The sequence below is a fragment of the Phyllobates terribilis genome, unplaced genomic scaffold, assembly GCF_046119375.1.
Source record: "Phyllobates terribilis strain yellow unplaced genomic scaffold, ASM4611937v1 Scaffold_3__8_contigs__length_932513732, whole genome shotgun sequence".
Lineage (NCBI taxonomy): Eukaryota > Metazoa > Chordata > Amphibia > Anura > Dendrobatidae > Phyllobates > Phyllobates terribilis.
In genome coordinates this window covers 742,267,467-742,285,889 of record NW_027362763.1, presented here as the reverse complement: position 1 = coordinate 742,285,889, position 18,423 = coordinate 742,267,467, and the positions used below count along the sequence as shown (strand labels likewise).

At 42.4% G+C, this 18,423-nt stretch overlaps 1 protein-coding gene across 2 annotated transcripts in view; it reads right to left on the bottom strand.

Annotated features, from left to right (window-relative positions):
• Positions 1-1,890: 1,890 nt before the first annotated feature.
• UGP2 (UDP-glucose pyrophosphorylase 2) overlaps positions 1,891-18,423 on the bottom strand; it is a 98,154-nt gene continuing 81,621 nt past the window's right edge. For both annotated transcript variants that reach the window (XM_073672150.1, XM_073672149.1), the window contains exons 4-10: positions 11,814-11,999; positions 11,237-11,370; positions 8,456-8,753; positions 6,326-6,523; positions 5,988-6,230; positions 4,512-4,616; positions 1,891-2,263 (exon numbers count right to left, since the gene is read on the bottom strand). In XM_073672150.1, the coding sequence (XP_073528251.1) occupies positions 2,156-2,263; positions 4,512-4,616; positions 5,988-6,230; positions 6,326-6,523; positions 8,456-8,753; positions 11,237-11,370; positions 11,814-11,999 (1,272 nt within the window). In that variant the 3' untranslated portion in view covers positions 1,891-2,155. The remainder of the gene's footprint in view (positions 2,264-4,511; positions 4,617-5,987; positions 6,231-6,325; positions 6,524-8,455; positions 8,754-11,236; positions 11,371-11,813; positions 12,000-18,423) is intronic.

Here is an 18,423-nt window from a genome sequence, read left to right as displayed (position 1 = left end):
GCATGCTAGTGGATATTAAACCCTCTCTGAATGAAGGGAAGCCCCACTGGACCTTGGATGAGTAGATCCAGGATCTCTGATAAGATCAGTGGATTGGAGATCGACATTAACCTCATCCATGAAAATCACGGTCTTTTGGGTCAGGATGGGGCTATCAGGACTACTCCTGCCTGGTCCTTCCTGATCTTAGTACCACTGGGATCAGCATTATTGCTGGAAAGGCATTGCTAGATAGAAATTCCATGTAACCTGGAAGGTATTTACTCCGTGAGGTTTTTCACTGGGATTTAAAGAATTTTGTACCTTCCTGTTCTGCCAGTTTGTGAACAAGTCTATACTCGGAAGGCCTGATAAGTCTACGATTTGTTAAGAGACTGCCGGATTGATGCAACGCTGTTAATGACGAAAGACGCTTTTCTGCCAGCTGGAAACTTTCCTCAGCTGCCGACATCAGAAAGAGGTATATTGCATAACTCGGCTGTTTCACCTATCATAATAAAAGTAATAGCAAGGAGCGTAACTCATTGACTTTCCGTCGCACCCCTCTTATTCTGAGAAGGCATTGTCGTCAGATTCCAGTGTAATGAATAGGCCGGTGCCACACCTAATATCACAGCACAGATCTCAATGTAATGGTGAAATCTTAAAAATAACTGAAACTATTACACACTCTGTCTATGGGCGGAAACTGCAAGAGAAATGTGGAGATTAGACACTAATAAATGTCACAATATTCATCAATTGCAGAGAGGTCCCCAGGTTCATACCTCTGCAGAAGTATATACAGAGACATTTCTTTGGCCCATTTTGGCTTCCAAGTAAAATTAAAGGTAAAAAAAAAATACAACAAAATCACCGTCTGGACTGCTGCTGCTCCTCTCTTTTGCTGCAAGCATCCCCCCACCGGGCATCAAGGTTCCTCTTATAGCAGGGAGGAGTCACACGACCGCTACAATTAGCAGCCAATGATGGACAGAATGTCACAGGCGGCAGCCAAAGTCAGAGGAAAGGGTCACATAATGACCCACTGGAAGAAGAAGCCAAGAGCCCGACCTGGAATCACAGCAGAAGACAGGACAGGAGCTGGTCTACTAGGAAAGCATGATTTTTTAACTTTTATATCACCCTAAGTCCATTAATAAAACTGTTGAACACTAGTCAACAACCCCTTTAATCTCAATCTGATTTTACTGCAGACTTCAGCAGGGAGGACGTAAAGGGCTGAAGCATTAATTTAAGTATGAAGCAAAGTACGAGTAGAATTGGTGTGTGGTGTACAGATGAAACTAAACATAGCAAGAAAACAATCAGCAAAAACATTACCATGATTTTTTGAAGGGAATGTATCATCAAAAAATTATCTATTGTTTAAATCAGGTTTTTGTGTTACATGCATTTTTTTTTTATTTGGTAATATTTCATATCAGTATCTTAAGATAGTGATATGAAACCTTACCAAATAAAAATAAAATCTTGAAAATTTTCATATTGGCCAACAGGGACAATTTAGATTTTACAGAAGTTTCCTTATCATCAGAGGCAGGATTACAATGGCTGGTAACACCTCCATACTCAGCTGATAACAGAACCCCACCATTCACAATAGATGATACAGTTGCCCCTGCTCCCTTCACAATGACCTCTGCACACGCTCATTAGATGCGCCCATACAAAAGTCTGGGTCTGAATCAATCTATTGCTGCTAATGTACATTGTAATGTAACATTTTTATTATATTTATTTTTTAGACATGCCAATTTCAAGCATAAAGAATATAGATACATTTGATAGAACTGAGAACATTGAGATATATATATATATTTATTAGAATTTTATGAGAAGTCACAAACTTCCAAAAAAAAAAAGAAAAAAAAAAAGTCGTACACAAGGTTAGGTTTGTCCTTTTATTTTTCACAATTCGGGACGGTATTGCACATTACCAGGATATATTTATTTTATTACATTACTAAATATTTTATTTATTGCTTCCAAATATAATTGGGCTTTTTTCTTAAATAAAGACTACAGAGAACACAGAACTACAATACTGACAGCACAGTGGAGACCACAGCGCTCAGATCAGATAGTAACCAGCCATCCGTGTTAAGAGTTACTGTACACAACTTGGAAGAAGTAAGTTTGTGCAGTGACGCGTTCAGTGATCCAGGATCCGAAGGTTTCCAGACACTATTTTGTTCTCTAATACTGCACCCGGCGGGATGTCGATCCGGTCTCCATGATTTGCAATAATTATGACTGTGCCCTAGAAGAGAAGAAAGGGAAAGTTTGTTATAGGGACTCCAAAATCTAAGCTTGGAGCAGGTAGGAGGTTCGCTCATTAATAAGTGATCAGATTTGCATGGATCATCATTTTTTTTTTTTCAGTCCCATTGCCTCTGCGTTTATTCAGATACAAAGATTCCTTCCAGCTCCCAGTGTTGGCTCGTGACTAGTGATCTGCATGAAGGAGGCTGGCTGTGTGGCTCAGCTCACTAGCTAAGCCAGCCCTCTTCTCTGACTTTGCAAACCAAATGATGGAGAGGAAAGCTGGATGAAGTAAAAAAAAAACAAAAAAAAAAACAAAAAAAAAAACTTAGTCAAGCAGCCAGCCATGTTAGAGCACATCTCAAGGCACATGCCGGCCCAAGAAAGTAATCAAAATGGAAGGTTTATTTTGCATTTTGCTTGGTGTCAGGCCAAGTTTCTGACCAGTCTATATTGTATGTTGATACAGTTTTGTAAATTCTAATAAAAAAAAAAAAATAAAAACTTTTTTTTCTGTGTGTTTTGAACTTATTGCTTTAAAAGGGTTATCAACCATCTGATACTTTTGCATTATAACAATGTGTGCGTTATAGAGAGTTATTCTAAGGGGGCAGAGCATGGCACAGGAATTGCCTGTAATATTTGTTGCATCTCAGCGTCATATTCCTCCTCAGATAAAGAAAAAAAACAACTTTTCAAACCCTAAAGCAGCACTTTATATAGTGTAGCGTAAGGTAAGAGTTATAAAGAAACTCTTGTTTTCTGCTTGTGTATCTGCCATGTCTAGGATGCTTGCCATGCTGATCCTTTCATTCCTTCTTATATGGTTGCCCAATTGCAGTCTACAGTCCCAATGATGCTTCTAAATTTACAGAGGACGGTGGTGTCTGGTCACGCTGCACATGCTCTGCTGGATCCTCTGATGGAAGCAGTAATGGCTTAATGACATGGAATACAGCTCAAGGCAGGGGATAGCAATTTTTCAGCTTCAGTCTGCCTCCCTGCACCCTGCTTGTAATAGGTTTCTCCCTGTCAGTTTCAAAAAGCAAAAGGGGTGGCTTTTACTATAGCACTGCTCTCTTACTTAATGCAGAAATAATGACTTTAATAGCAAGGAGGGACATACAGAAGAATAAGGAGGGTGTAGTTACATGGGGCTGAGAGCGGCCAGGAGGAAACAGTTCACGGAGACAGAGCCCCTGTCTACACAACAGAGTATATACTGGACTGTTGGTTAGACGGAGATCACATGACCGAGCGGACCATAACAAAACGGGAATAAAGTATGTAACACATTACAGCACAGGTAGAATATTGCTGGTGGTTTTGCATTGAATGTGCAAAACTTGCTGGAGTGCCATTTTAAAAGAGAAATTATATATCCCATTGTGAATGTGCAGTAAAAATATCAACTCACCTCTCACCTATCTGTGCAGCGCTCATATACAAACCTCACATAAAAAGACGCATGCTTCACATGCTACAAAACGTGTCAACTATCACCCATGAAAAGCACACAGTCATTGGCTAAAAATTACACCAAGTGCCGGATTCCTGGCAGCTCCGCCCTCCCCTACGGTGAAATATGATTGGCACTTATCGCCCCTGTACTGATAAATCCATAAGTGCAGTGTGCGGGCGGCACGAGAGGTTTTGCAGTCGAGAGAGCAGGATTTCAGCTGCCTTGTGATAAATGAGAACTTGGAAGTGCGGGATCATGAATCTGCAAATTGCAGACTGATAAAATATTTGTTTTTGTGGATGTAGAAAACAAAAATTTTGTCCTGATGTATACAAAAAAAACAAAACAATACTGTAAGAAAATAAAACTACTAAAAAGTCTGCTTATTTAATTTTGATGCCTAAAGACGGAGCCACACACACACACACACACAGTACCAGGTCCGGTGCCACCCACACACAGTGCCAGGTCCGGTGCCACCAACACACACAGTACCAGGTCCGGTGCCACACACAGTACCAGGTCCGGTGCCACACACACAGTACTGAAATCTTCCTACAATAGCTGGATTGTGTGGTTACTTCCTTACGGAGCAGCTGTAATACTGCCCAGTACAACAATGCTGAGCCTTAAACAATCACGTCTTGTTTGCTTTTCAGCCTGTCATTCCACCTCCATTGTCCTGGAGGAGCAACGTCACCATTTGTCATCATGGACATCGCACGATACAACAATAGCACCTAACATTATGATGAGAAGTGGAGCGAAGACGCTCCATATGCACCTTTAACACTACATTTTTCCCGAAGGTCACGTCTCCAGACACTGTGAGATGATCCAGCTCCAGCATATCTGGAATACTCTCAAACCTCTTCAAGTAGTCCTGCACCTAAAAATAAAGAAAGAGGTGAAGTCACTGGGTGCGAATGTCACAGCACGGTGGAAATAACACACTCGTCTCAGGACGGAGCACGGCGATGCCTTACCAGATGTCCTGTCTCGAACGCCCAGCGACATGGAACATTAGTGATGTTACAGCTGACAGCTCGCGCCCGGAGGGGAGAGGAGTGACGGTGTGACAGGTGTAAGGATGTATGGGCACCGGCCAATATAACAGGATCATAACAAATGTCATTAAAGCGCTCCGAGGGCTTTATATCGTGGGCGGCACATCTGATAATTACCTAATAACCATGAGGCCCGGCCCACGTACAGGGGGCAACAAGGATTCTACCTCACTACTGTCCAAGGTGATAAGAGGTGGGAAGGTTGTCTGGCAGCTGCTGATCTAATCTGTAATAATGACATGCGCCCAATGCATATGATGGGGGCCATCAGGATAACCTCGTCCCAACTAGAGCAGATGCGTAGACCCCACCAAACTCCACACATCTATGGGGCTGGTAAAAAAATATTGGGGGAGGGGGTTTCATTTCAGTTTCTTGATAAAAATAATAATATTGATGGAGTTGTATTAGGGCTTGTTTTTTGTGTGCTGAGCTGTAATTTTTTTTTTTTTAACTGCACTATTTTGGAGCACATACCAAAATTATCACTTTTTATGGGAGGTTCAGTAACAAAAAACAAAAAGCAATATAGTTTTTTTTATACAACATTTAACGTACAGGTTAAACAGACTTTCACGAATGTGGTGATAAACTTTACTTTTAAAACTTTTTTTTTTCCTGGGGACACGGGTGGTGTTTTTATTATACTTATCACTTTGCTTAGTTGCCTTCGGGTATGTGCTCGCGGTCAGGAGCCGCTGCAGTTTGGAAGCTGTGTGTTATGCAGCGTCAAACCGCAACGACCAGGTGTTACAGCATAGTGGATGGGATTTGTAGAAATCCCATGTCCACTATGCGTCTGCGGCTCACCCGCGGAAACTGACTTTCCAGACCGCAGCAAGTCAATTTCTCTGGCGGGTTCGCATACGGGCTTTCCCCATAAAGCTAACCTCTATGAGGAAAGTCTGCAGGTGATAAAAAAAATATGGTGGCAGGACACACTGTCCATCAGCCAAAATCTGAAGTGATCTATTATCTGCAGGATTTCCACAATACTGGCTACCTCGGGATCATGCAGTAACTGCTGCAGAATAAAAGGCGGTAAAGACAGAATGTCTGGCTTAATGTCCTCGTTATTTTCTAGGTCTGATGTCACTTTATCTAAGCACTTCTTCTAGGAGGAGAGCGGTGGAGTTCATGACAACACAATAAAGGCGACCCATGTATGACCATGGACATGGACACTGCCTCACCTTGGTGAAGGAGCTTCCCAGCTTGGTGAGAGGCACGGTGGGGAATTCCCGCTTTTCGCTCATGGTCAGTGATCCTGCATTAAGGCTGTACAGGTTGGACATGACCAGGAGCAGGTCAGACGTGGTCTTCACAGGCAGGAAGCGGCTTCGAGGAACATTGATGCCCAGTGAATTATCAAAGCTCTTCACAGCGGCTCCGACGGCGGTCTCCAGCTGAATGACGTTCAGTCCTCCATCCAGGGTCTGCGAGGACATTGGCACCAGGGGATATTTTATTTGCACCACAGCAGCATGGACACAACTTCTAACGTTGTGTGCAAAAAAACTTGTAAACTTACCTTGGGATTAACGATGATTTCCATGTCTAGGTCGTTGGCTTCTTGCAGTCTCTTGATCGCAGACAAGGAGATCCACAGGTTATTTGTGTTGAAGATCTTAAATTTTGACACCGATTTAAACTCATCCACGTGAGGCTTGGGCACCTGAGCGATTTCTACCAGTCGCAGCTTCCCTTCGTACTGAGTGAGCGTACCTCCCTACAGGAGGGGAAGAGCGGAGAACATGTGCTGGACGTCAGTATAACAAAGCAAACATTCAACAACTGCAGAAAAAGAAGAGCTAACACAAAAAGGAAGGCAAGACAACAGCACAGCAGCGCTGCCCATATAGTCGACCCTGTTAGTGAGGTCCAAAACAAATCTGTCCATAAAAGAGTATTTGGCCCACTATTATTTTTAATTCAACTTAAATGCATGTATTTGGGACTAAAAATAATTTTTGCAATTAGGTTTCATTAAAAACTTTGCACCATTTGCTTTCTATATTGCTGACTACAGAATGAGTTAACGGAGTGTCAGTCAGTGAGCTGTTCTGACAGTATCTGGAGAGTTCAACCCTGTCAGCTATTTTTTTTTTTTTTCTGAGCGCCATTCAACTGATTTGACCACAGACTATCTCTTTGTTGAATGTCGTGTGGTAAAAAAAAAAGCAGTTAAAAGCCACACAGTGCAACATTTTTTATTAAATCCAATTGAAAAAATTATTTTGTTTGCCGCAAACACATGACAAAAGGGGGATTTCCTAGCACAAAAAAAGGGTGCCATAAGTACTAGGTTTGGGGGGGGGGGGGGGTGAGGGGGTCATACGTACCAGGATTGGGGATGAGGGAGGAATGCATACCAGGAGGAGGAAATTTACCAGTAGCTGCTGCATTTCCCACCCTAGGCTTATACTCGAGTCAATACGTTTTCCCAGTTTTGTGTGGTAAAATTAGGGGCCTCGGCTTATACTCGGGTCGGTTTACTTAAAATATACGGTATTTTAAAATCAGTGAGTACGTGGTGCCCATAATACTGCAGGACAGTGGGGTGCATTATACTATATGGGGGCTGCATTTTACCCTAAGGGGTGTGTAATATACTGTATGGAGGACTATGGGGAGTGCATTATATTCTATGGAGGACCATGGGAAGTTCATTATACTATATTGAGGATTACGGGGGGGGGGGGGGGGAGCATTATACTATATGGAAGGCTATGTGGGGCCATTATAATATTTTGAGGGCTATGTGTGGGGCCATTATACTGTATGAAAGCAATTATACGGTGTGAAGGTTTGTGTGGGCTCCATCATACTGTTTGGAGGGCTGTGTGGGGCCATTATACTGTTTGGAGGGCTAGTGAGGGCCATTACACAGTGTGAAGGTTTGTGTGGGGTCCATCATATTGTTTGGAGGGCTAGTGCGGGCCATTATACTGCATGTAGGCACATTATACTGTATGGAGGGCTGTGTGGAGTCACAATTGGGGGATTATACTGTGTTGGGGGTCACCATACTTTGCCTTGGGAGTTGAGATGGGGTACAATAGGGTCATTATGCTGTGCATGTGGAGGAATTCACCATGGGGCTATCATACTGTGTTTGAGGGACACTTTCATTGGCATCATACTTTATGGAGGCAATGAAAGAGGAATCTAGGACTTCAGCAGGAGGAAAATTACTATGTAAAGGCTGGAAAGTTGTGAGATCTGCTCTTCTGTGACCCCGACAATTATTTATTTAGTGTGTGTGTGTGTGTGTGTGTGTGTGTGTGTGTGTGTGTGTGTGTGTGTGTGTGTGTGTGTGTGTGTGTGTGTGTGTGTGTGTGTGTGTGTGTGTGTGTGTGTGCCCCATGATTTCTATGTACGCCCCTGAGTGTCACTGTACTGTAATAGCACAATGCCCATCACTACCTGTCGCTTTCCAAAGTTGGCAGGATCTAGAGATCCCCAGGAGGGATCTTTTAGAGGAAGAAGGGACAATACCTTACCCCATGCCCTTTGCAATATGGTGCAAAGAAACAAATGATTAATGTGTGTTACGATGAATAATAATATGAATACATGCATCCCTCTCTGTCACGCTTGCACTTTTTCCTAGGGTACAAGTCATCGCCAGATGGATGATTCCATCAGCTACAACATTCACCTTGACATCGGCCCTCGTCTTGTCTGTAACCTCCATGACAAATTCACAGCGCTTTCCATTTGGCGGATTCATGAGGTGATTGAGGATGTAGAGGTCTACAGTAGCCCCGAGATTATCAATATTAGAGACAAAAATATATTCTTTTCCTTCATCTATAAGTGTGTCCAAAAGTCCTGAATTGTAAAAGCTGGCATAGATGTCTCCATGTCCGGGAGGGTACCAGGCTTCAGCATTCTCCACGGAATAGGACAGGTCCTTGGCTATGGGTAATAGAGATTCCTTATTCACTCTTGGATACCTGTAAGAGAAAGTAGATGTTTAGGGAACGATTCCCTCTGCGATACATAGCATTGTAGGAAAGGGTAACGGAGCACAAAGTGGACAACGCCCTTTATCCAAAGTCTGAAGCCGCTTCCATCCGCCCCATAGACCCTGAGTGACGCAGGAGGGAGCATGTGTGACCACCGCTGTCCTGTGGTCGTACAGCGAGAAGAAAAGGGATATAATAGTGTTATGGGACAGGAAAAAGAAAAAAGGATGAAAGTATAAAACGGCTTATGTATCACATGCGCATTAGTGCCCCTCTTCTATAAGGTCACTCACGATTATGAAAGAGGCAAAACTAATGTACGAAGAAACCATAATTAGAACCATCATCATCATCATCTCCTGATCTAAAAGTTGGAGCTTAAGAAAAGGAATTTCATTAAAAAGTTCTATAAAAATATTTCATAGCATGACACATTGACAGATTTGCTGATTTGCAGAAGGACATCCGCTTGAAATCAAGAACAAACAGGAAAAATTAATATTTCATGGGCTCTACGCAAAGTGACAGAACGCCTGAGACCAGCTTCACTGCGAACACAAGCAGATTCTTCTTCTCAAGCATTCCTTGCTGGTTAGCGCAGCGCGAGGGGAGACGCTCACTCCCGGGATCTGTTCCTAATTTACTCTTTTGAGGTTTCTAGGAAAATATTCAGGACACCGGTCAGTACGGAGTATACAGTATCCTCCGAGGCCCCCAGAGCTGGAAGCAGTACAATACGCAGGCCCCGGATCTCCAGATGGACATGGTGGGAGAATGTCATAGGAAGGACGCGTTTGCTGCAGACATTTGGAAACCCACCCCATAAAGGAATGAAAGCTCCATCTTGATTACTTGAGTTCCTGATTTACAGTATATTTGTACTTAAAATGGTCTACTTTATTTTTAGTGTACGTGAGAAAATCACGTCATCATACATTTATTGGTGCCTCGGGGAACATTAGTACTTTCTGGCCTCCCACGTCGCTTAGTGACTGCAGTATAAAACTTTACAAGGGTGATAAAACAGTAATTATCAGAATAAGCTGACATGAGTATGTACTCCATTTACTGGATTTTTCACCTGTTTCCCCCTTTACACGACTGCTAATTTTCAGTTGTCCCTGAATTAGTGGGTGGAGAAGAGCCGCTGTGTCTCCCATTATGGGGGAGTCCTGCTCAACTATCTCTATGTGAAGAAGCAGCAACATGGAGGACACTGCACAGCAAAAGGGAGCAGGGTTTGCTCTGGGATGAGAAACACTTACTAGAAAGCAGCACGCTCTGTGTATGTCTCTGCCTCTCTCTCTGCTCCTCCCTCTCCATAGACCTCAATAGGCAGCAGTAAACGGATTCCATGAGAGGTGCATTATGTTTTGACCAAGATTAATTATAGCTGTTTTTCAGAGTGGGGAGAAGTGGAGAAAGAAGCTGAATTCTCTGCTAAGATATATTGCAGTTTATTATAATTTCTTGTACTATTGATTTATGTAAAATTTGTTAAAATGACAGTGACCATTGAATGTCTACCTCCAGTGGCATACTTAAACCATTAAGAGGCAAAACTAAGTTTTAGAATTAAAAATAGATGATTTACGCTGTTTATTAGCTGTAAATACTCCTCAATTTGGGGGAGAACAAGAAGACTTGAATTACTGCAGCCCTTTACTTCCTCCCTGACTAATTCTGCTGCTGTAGCACATATATAGCCAATAGATCTTGAATCTCTTACACACAGGTCATTACTGGCCATTTGTGAGTCTCTACGTGAACTTGCTAGTTTATAAAATCATTTGATAGTACGGTTGAAACCCAACCGTACTCTCTCTCTCTCCGCAGAGTTAGAGGGGTACGAACAGCAGAGCACACTGACACTACAGAGGTCGAAGAGTGGTAAGTATGATGCAATTTTGCAGATTTACGGGTAAAGTGACCATGACCGGACTGCAGCTCTACTGTAGTCAAGGATAACTTTGTGTTATTAAAGAAAGGGGTCAGCAGCACAAACCATATAGCTCTGAAAATCGTGGCGACAAAGCAGGATCAGAGGGCACTGTCAAGATTTAATTTCTCACCAGAGGCAAGCGTTAAGTTCTTGATTATTTTCTTCTTGGTCCGGAAAACATTATTATAACTACAAACGCCACAAATGAGTGAAAAAGCCTGGCTATGATCAGTCATATATTTTATGCTGCCCTTTATGTAGCAGATCCCCATTGTATAAAAGTAGTATAACGAGACAGAAACCAGGATGTGTCAGGTGTTTCCGCACAATGGCAGTAAACAGCTCAGCTTTATAGACAGTATTTTAATTATGGTACTTATGCCAAGGAATGCTATCATGGAAAATCTTTAACCATGTACAGTCTTTTTTGTTACATTTTATTTGCAAACCAATGGAATAAATCTTTCCCAAAGTGCTATAAGAAAACACTAAACCCGTCATCTAAAGCATCAGCGCCGCTATACTGCACCTGCTCTGGTTGAAAGTGTAGATCTTCACCCGGCAGTGGCTGTACTTCTGTAGGATTTTCTTGGTGTCTTCATCAGTATTGAAGGAATTCATCAACACGAGAGGAACATCAGTGTTGTACGTTTTGTTCAAGTGCTAAAATGGCAACCAAAAAGTACAAAAGATTAGGGATCACTAATAAACCATCAAATAAACACAAACATCCCGAGCACACCAAGACCACGCAACAATATCCCTGCAAGGAGTTTGTATGTTCTCCCAGTGTTTGTGTGGGTTTCCTCCAGGTTCTCCGGTTTACTCCCACACTCAAAGACATAATGATAGGGAATGTAGATCGTGAGCCCCAATGGGGACAGTGATGGCAAAGTCTATGAAGCGTTGTGTAATATGTTAGTGCTATATCTCAATGTCCCAACCACCCTGTTTGATGCTGCATTTCCCACCACTGAATATCCCCAGTTGGCCTCATTATCTTTCACCCTGGAAATAAGTCAACTGGTTTCCAATGAAGGGGTCATTAGTTCCAAGACGGCACTGACCCTCGGGGGCCCACCCCACCCCGCACATGATGTGCTCACCTCTATTTGTTTCACAGTGAGATCGAGGAAGGTGTTCTCATTACGAACTCCTATCAGACTTTTCGGGCCTTTACATCCCATACTAGTTCCCAAACCTCCATTGAGCTTGACGACGACCAGCTTGTTGAGGACAGACGAGATGTTATCCGGCAGACCTTTAGCCTTTATCTTCTCATACGGCTGAATCTGTAATAGAAAAGGACACTTTATAGACAACTACTTCCTGTTCATAGAAACACATAGCCATTTGCACACAGGTTAAAGGGGTTCTCGGCTTTCTGAAAAACCCTCTCAACCAGCAGTATTTTTTTTTTTTTTTTTAAAGTCAAAATTTTACTTTACACACCCTCCCCTGGTCCAACACAGAGTCACCACCTGTGATCAGTGTCTGTTATTGTTTGTGGTGTTAACATCAAGCCGATAGTGCTGTAGCCGATCACTAAGTGCAGCGGCTCGGCCAGTGTTAGCGGCACAGGCTGCTGTGTTCACTGATTGGCTAAAGCGCTGTCAATGTGACTGAGAAACTAAGCATTGGACCTGGGGAGAGTGTGTAAAGGAACTTTTTTGTTTGTTTGTTTGTTTTTTCATATATACAAACTAGCCAGAAACCAGAAAACTGTTTAAGACCAAATACTTAAAAGGAGCGCCCAGGGTCACAAAACATTAAGCAACATGCATTCAAGTTTATTTTGATGCTGACTTATAGGTGGAGTTCTGAGAAAATGTACATGACACTAAAGCTGTAGGGATGGTAACTTTTCATTGTCTCTGAATTACTATATAACATGCAAATGTCACTTTATTGAACAGAATGGTATGTCACATAAACCTGGGTGTCATCTGCACCTGGACAATGTGATGATGAGCGACCCACCAGTCACCGTACATAGCACCCATTGTACTTGTGTAATACATATCCTTACATGCATCCATTAGTGGCTAGGGTAAAGGTGATTTTGTGAGATCTCATATACAATGCTGCCAATCCAACTGGAAATCTGCTCCATGTATGCCCAGTGGGAACCATATCCACGCATGGATTTAAGTCAGCAATTTACAGAATAAATTGAGGCTATATGGGAAGATTCCTCACTCTGGAGGACCCTGCATTGTGTAATGTCTAATTTTCTCCAGTGGTGGCGCTGTGTAATGTCTAATTTTCTCCAGTGGTGGCAGCAGGAATCATACTACCTAAATGGAAGGGGCAACAGGTGATCAATAGCCAATATAAATATTGCGAGATTAAAATAAATGAAATAATGAATAACTGAGGAGTCTCTGAAAATCTAGACACGAGCACAGCTAGACTAGTCTTTTGAACCCCAAATCTATTGCAACTTGACCTCTATGAGCATAACTTAGACGTGGGGAATGTAGTGGGAAATGGAGCGTCATATTCATGGTGGCCATATACTGACAGCTACCTGTATATCTCCCAATCCCCCGTACACATGCACTCTGAGCACGCACAAGTGTAATGTGTGCGGACAGGAAAGTAAGTGGCAGCAGTTAATCTACTGAGCAAGAAGGATTGAGCACTGAAATTCAACATGTCCAATCCTTACCTCCTCTGACATCATCTGTCAGGAAGACAATGAAAAAGTCCCATAAATGGCAAATTTTCAGTAAAGTATGTGGGAAGCAGGCGTGCCGTACAGTGATGTTCTGTACACGGTGTACGAGGACTCTCCCCCCACATTATAGGAATTCTGCCTTCACAACCTGTAAACTTCTCACCCTCTAGTAGCAAATTTCTGACGAACACAAAAAAAGTCAAAACGATGAGTCAGCACAAAAATTAGGAAATGAAGAATAAGTAATTGTAACCGTAGGACAGGGAGTAACTCCCAAAACCTGATCTAACTCATTCCATTACTCAAAGGACCCGGGAAAAACATCATCCACCGCATTACTGTCCCCGCCATAAATCACTGCTGCCAGGTTTCCACTCGATTTACTAGAGAATGATGACTAAAGTCTGAAGTATTGCACAATTCTACCAATTCCTAACTACTTAATAGGCAGCAAAATTAAGTAATGTCTCCAGAAAGTTCCTCACCCCATTTACAACGACATGTAAAATGTCCTGTCCAGCCGCTCTAGGACGGCACAGGGACGCGATCAGCTACAGGACAACTTGGACAACCTCAAAGTCGTCAGACATCCCATAATCTGTAGATGTGACTTCATACAGAGGGCAATACGTTTTTACCTTAGCAGAAATTAGAGGACATGGCCTCTTAAACTGACCCCCAACATGCGGCTCTGGCTTTTCTAATCTCCAAAAGTGAAACGTGGTATCACATGGCACCAATTCAAGCCACCGGCCGATCAGGTCATTCACGGCTGATGGGACCATTCTTCAAAGTAGCTCTCCTTTCCGACTCACAAAAGCCACCCAAACCCAAGGCCCTGTTCACACTGCTTTTTCTGCAGGGCATTATGGGGCTTTGTTTGAAACCCCCTATGAACAGGTTTCAGATGGACCAACGATGGGGAAGTTGGTATTCTTATTTCTGACCCTGTCCATTTGTTCAGACGGGCATAGAAATAGCGTGTCAGGTTTCTCAGCCGATCTGAACAACTGGACAAGGTCAGAAAAAAAATACAGTTCATTTGAGCTTTGTTTGTGTCATTGCAGTCTATGGCCCTGTCGGTGATAGGAGTCCTGTTTTTAGGGGTTTTCAGATGGAACCCCCAAACACACTGTTGCCTAAATGGGCCCAAATACTCTGAAAGGGCATATAGAAAAGTGTTGTACAGGGCATTTTCAAACAATTAATAGTGACACCGGTCCACATCCAGAGGGCCAGGGACTGACATAAATGGCTATGACGTTAACAGACCATCCTGAAGAAGACTCTGAAACCGATCACTTCCCACTGGGGATCATCATGTTCTTTATCATTCACAGCCTTTTAGACTAGCGGTCCCCGAACTTTAGTAGGTCGCGAGATTGTTATAAATATGTTAGATCTTGTTTATCCCAATGAATTGAAAAGGGGGGCAATCCTATTAAATATAGGACCTAGGGATATGGCTTTTACTCTCGTACAGTTTTGACAATGTTTTAGAGCAGCCTGGGAGAAACATGCAGGGGGTCCATGAGCGATATGTGGCTCCTGAGCCAAGGGCCGGGTTGGGGGAACACTGTAGACGACTTTATTAATGACATGACCAGTGTTTGTAGTAACAGCAGAAGTTTCAATGTTAATGGAAAAAATGTCCAACTTCTGTACAGAGGATGAGGACTACTCCATCATTTCCCTGGGTGGGCCCAACACACACCAATTTTATAAAGTAAATGTGTTCAAGAAAAGGCAATGTGGCTACATGTGGGGCCAATGTGTGCAGACTGCTACCACTTTCCTTGTTTTCCTATCAAGGAGGGCCTTAAACCAGATTTACATATGGATGCTAACAGCTTCCATATGGAATAATAAATGTAATAATGTACAAACGTTCTTGATAAAAAAATAAATATGAAAAATTGTGCCTGGGTCTAGTAATAAAAAAAAACCCTCAAGTCTAAGAACAGAAGGATTTAATTTCCTGATTCAATACTAAACATTTTGCAAAATTTTATATCCAGTGACTTCTGTATAATAAATTGTATGTTCGTACAGGCTGAAACGGCAATTTGTACTTAGCCAGGTCACGATTTTTTTCTCATGCTGTATCAGCTTTTCTATCAAAACAGTAATTAAACACAAAGCTGCTAATTGGGTATAATTGACTCATTTAATAAAAGGGGGTGTCCTAATTAATAGCAGTGCAGAGTTCAATTAGTGAGGTCATTCATTCTGTGAAAAAAATAGGTTTCAATTATGGCCCTTATTTAAAGACTAGGGCCGCAAATGTTGTACCAGCTGGCTTTAGCCCTTGTTCAGTGAGTAAAATGGGTCGTTCCAGACATTGTACTGAAGGAGAAAGAGTTTTGATCAAGAAGTTGATGTTGAGTGGAGAGGGGAAAACACAAAGAAGTGCAGAAAAGAATTGGCTGCTCAGCTAAAAAGATTTCCAATGCTTTAAAATGGCAAACAAAACCCGAAACGTGGTAAGAAACGAAATACTACCATCCGCATAGATTATAGAATCACAAGAATGGTAAAGAAACATCCAATGATCATCTCCAGGGAGATCAAAGAAGATCTTCAGTTACCTGTGAGTCCTGCAACCATCAGAAGAAGCCTACATGAAGCCAAACTATTTGGAAGAAATCCTTGTAAAGTACCATTGCTGAAAAGAAGAGGTGTTGAAAAGGTTATAGATTGCCAAAGAACATATTGACCGGCCTAAAGAGGAGTGGTGCAACATTCTAGGGACAGATGAGAGCAAGATTGTTCTTATTGGGTCTAAAGGCCGCAGACAGTTTGTCAGACGACTCAAACACTGAATTCAAGCCACAGTAAAACATGGAGGTGCAAGCAGAATGGTTTGGGGAGGTTTCTCATACTATGGAGTTGGGCCCTGTTATCGCATACTGGGCACCATGGACCAGTTTGAATATATGAAAATACTGGAAGAGATCATGTTGCCTTACGCTGAAGAAGAAATGCCCTTGAAATGAGGGTTTCAGCTGGACAGCGACCCCAAACACTCCATCAAGCGGGCAACATCCTGGTTCCAGACCAACAAGACTGATGTTATGAAGTGTCCACCCCAATCCCCAGACTCCAATGCAATTGAGAATTTGTGGAGATTGTGCCGCTTTTGATAAAAAACCTAAGAATTCAAAAGAACTGTGGAATGTAATGCAGTCAGCTTGGGCAGGGATATCTGTCCGCAGGTGTCAGATGTTAGTTGACTCCATACCACACAGATATTAAGCAGATATAAGAAATATAGGTTATACAACTAAATATTACTCCAGTGATTAACAGAAAACCGAAGTCTGGAAATATATATAAATATTCCACTTTGTTAATGGAAATGCAGACAATGCTACTTTTTTGAGCAGCCTATTATTCCTTTTTCTTCATTTTTTAGTTTAAAAATTTATATTTTGTTCATATTTTCATTGAATGTACAGTTCCCAGTGCCTTTGTGTATATGGAAATGAATGCTATTATGAGGATTGAGATGTTTCTCAGTAAGTTTAAACACACTGCTATTATTTTGCAGATAATTTTATATACATACAGTACAGACCAAAAGTTTGGACACACCTTCTCATTTAAAGATTTTTGTGTATTTTCATGACTATGAAAATTGTACATTCACACTGAAGGCATCAAAACTATGAATTAACACATGTGGAATTATATACTTACCAAAAAAGTGTGAAACAACTGAAAATATGTCTTATATTCTAGGTTCTTCAAAGTAGCCACCTTTTGCTTTGATGACTGCTTTGCACACTCTTGGCATTCTCTTGATGAGCTTCAAGAGGTAGTCACCGGAAATGGTTTTCACTTCACAGGTGTGCCCTGTCAGGTTTAATAAGTGGGATTTCTTGCCTTAAAAATGGGTTTGGGACCATCAGTTGTGTTGTGCAGAAGTCTGGTGGATACACAGCTGATAGTCCTACTGAATAGACTGTTAGAATTTGTATTATGGCAAGAAAAAAGCAGCTAAGTAAAGAAAAACGAGTGGCCATCATTACTTTAAGAAATGAAGGTCAGTCAGTGCGAAAAATTGGGAAAACTTTGAAAGTGTCCCCAAGTGCAGTTGCAAAAACCAGCAAGCGCTACAAAGAAACTGGCTCACATGAGGACCGCCCCAGGAAAGGAAGACCAAGAGTCACCTCTGCTTCTGAGGATAAGTTTATTCGAGTCACCAGCCTCAGAAATCGCAGGTTAACAGCAGCTCAGATTAGAGACCAGGTCAATGCCACACGGAGTTCTAGCAGCAGACACATCTCTACAACAACTGTTAAGAGGAGACTTTGTGCAGCAGGCCTTCATGGTAAAATAGCTGCTAGGAAACCACTGCTAAGGACAGGCAACAAGCAGAAGAGACTTGTTTGGGCTAAAGAACACAAGGAATGGACATTAGACCAGTGGAAATCTATGCTTTGGTCTGATGTGTCCAAATTTGAGATCTTTAGTTCCAACCACCGTGTCTTTGTGCGACGCAGAAAAGGTGAACGGATGGACTCTACATGCCTGGTTCCCACTGTGAAGCATGGAGGAGGTGGTGTGATGGTGTGGGGGTGCTTTGCTGGTGACACTGTTGGGGATTTATTCAAAATTGAAGGCATACTGAACCAGCATGGCTACCACAGCATCTTGCAGCGGCATGCTATTCCATCCGGTTTGCGTTTAGTTGGACCATCATTTATTTTTCAACAGGACAATGACCCCAAACACACCTCCAGGCTGTTTAAGGGCTATTTGACCAAGGAGGAGAGTGATGGGGTGCTACGCCAGATGACCTGGCCTCCACAGTCACCAGACCTGAACCCAATCGAGATGGTTTGGGGTGAGCTGGACCGCAGAGTGAAGGCAAAAGGGCCAACAAGTGCTAAGCATCTCTGGGAACTCCTTCAAGATTGTTGGAAGACCATTTCCGGTGACTACCTCTTGAAGCTCATCAAGAGAATGCCAAGAGTGTGCAAAGCAGTCATCAGAGCAAAAGGTGGCTACTTTGAAGAACCTAGAATATAAGA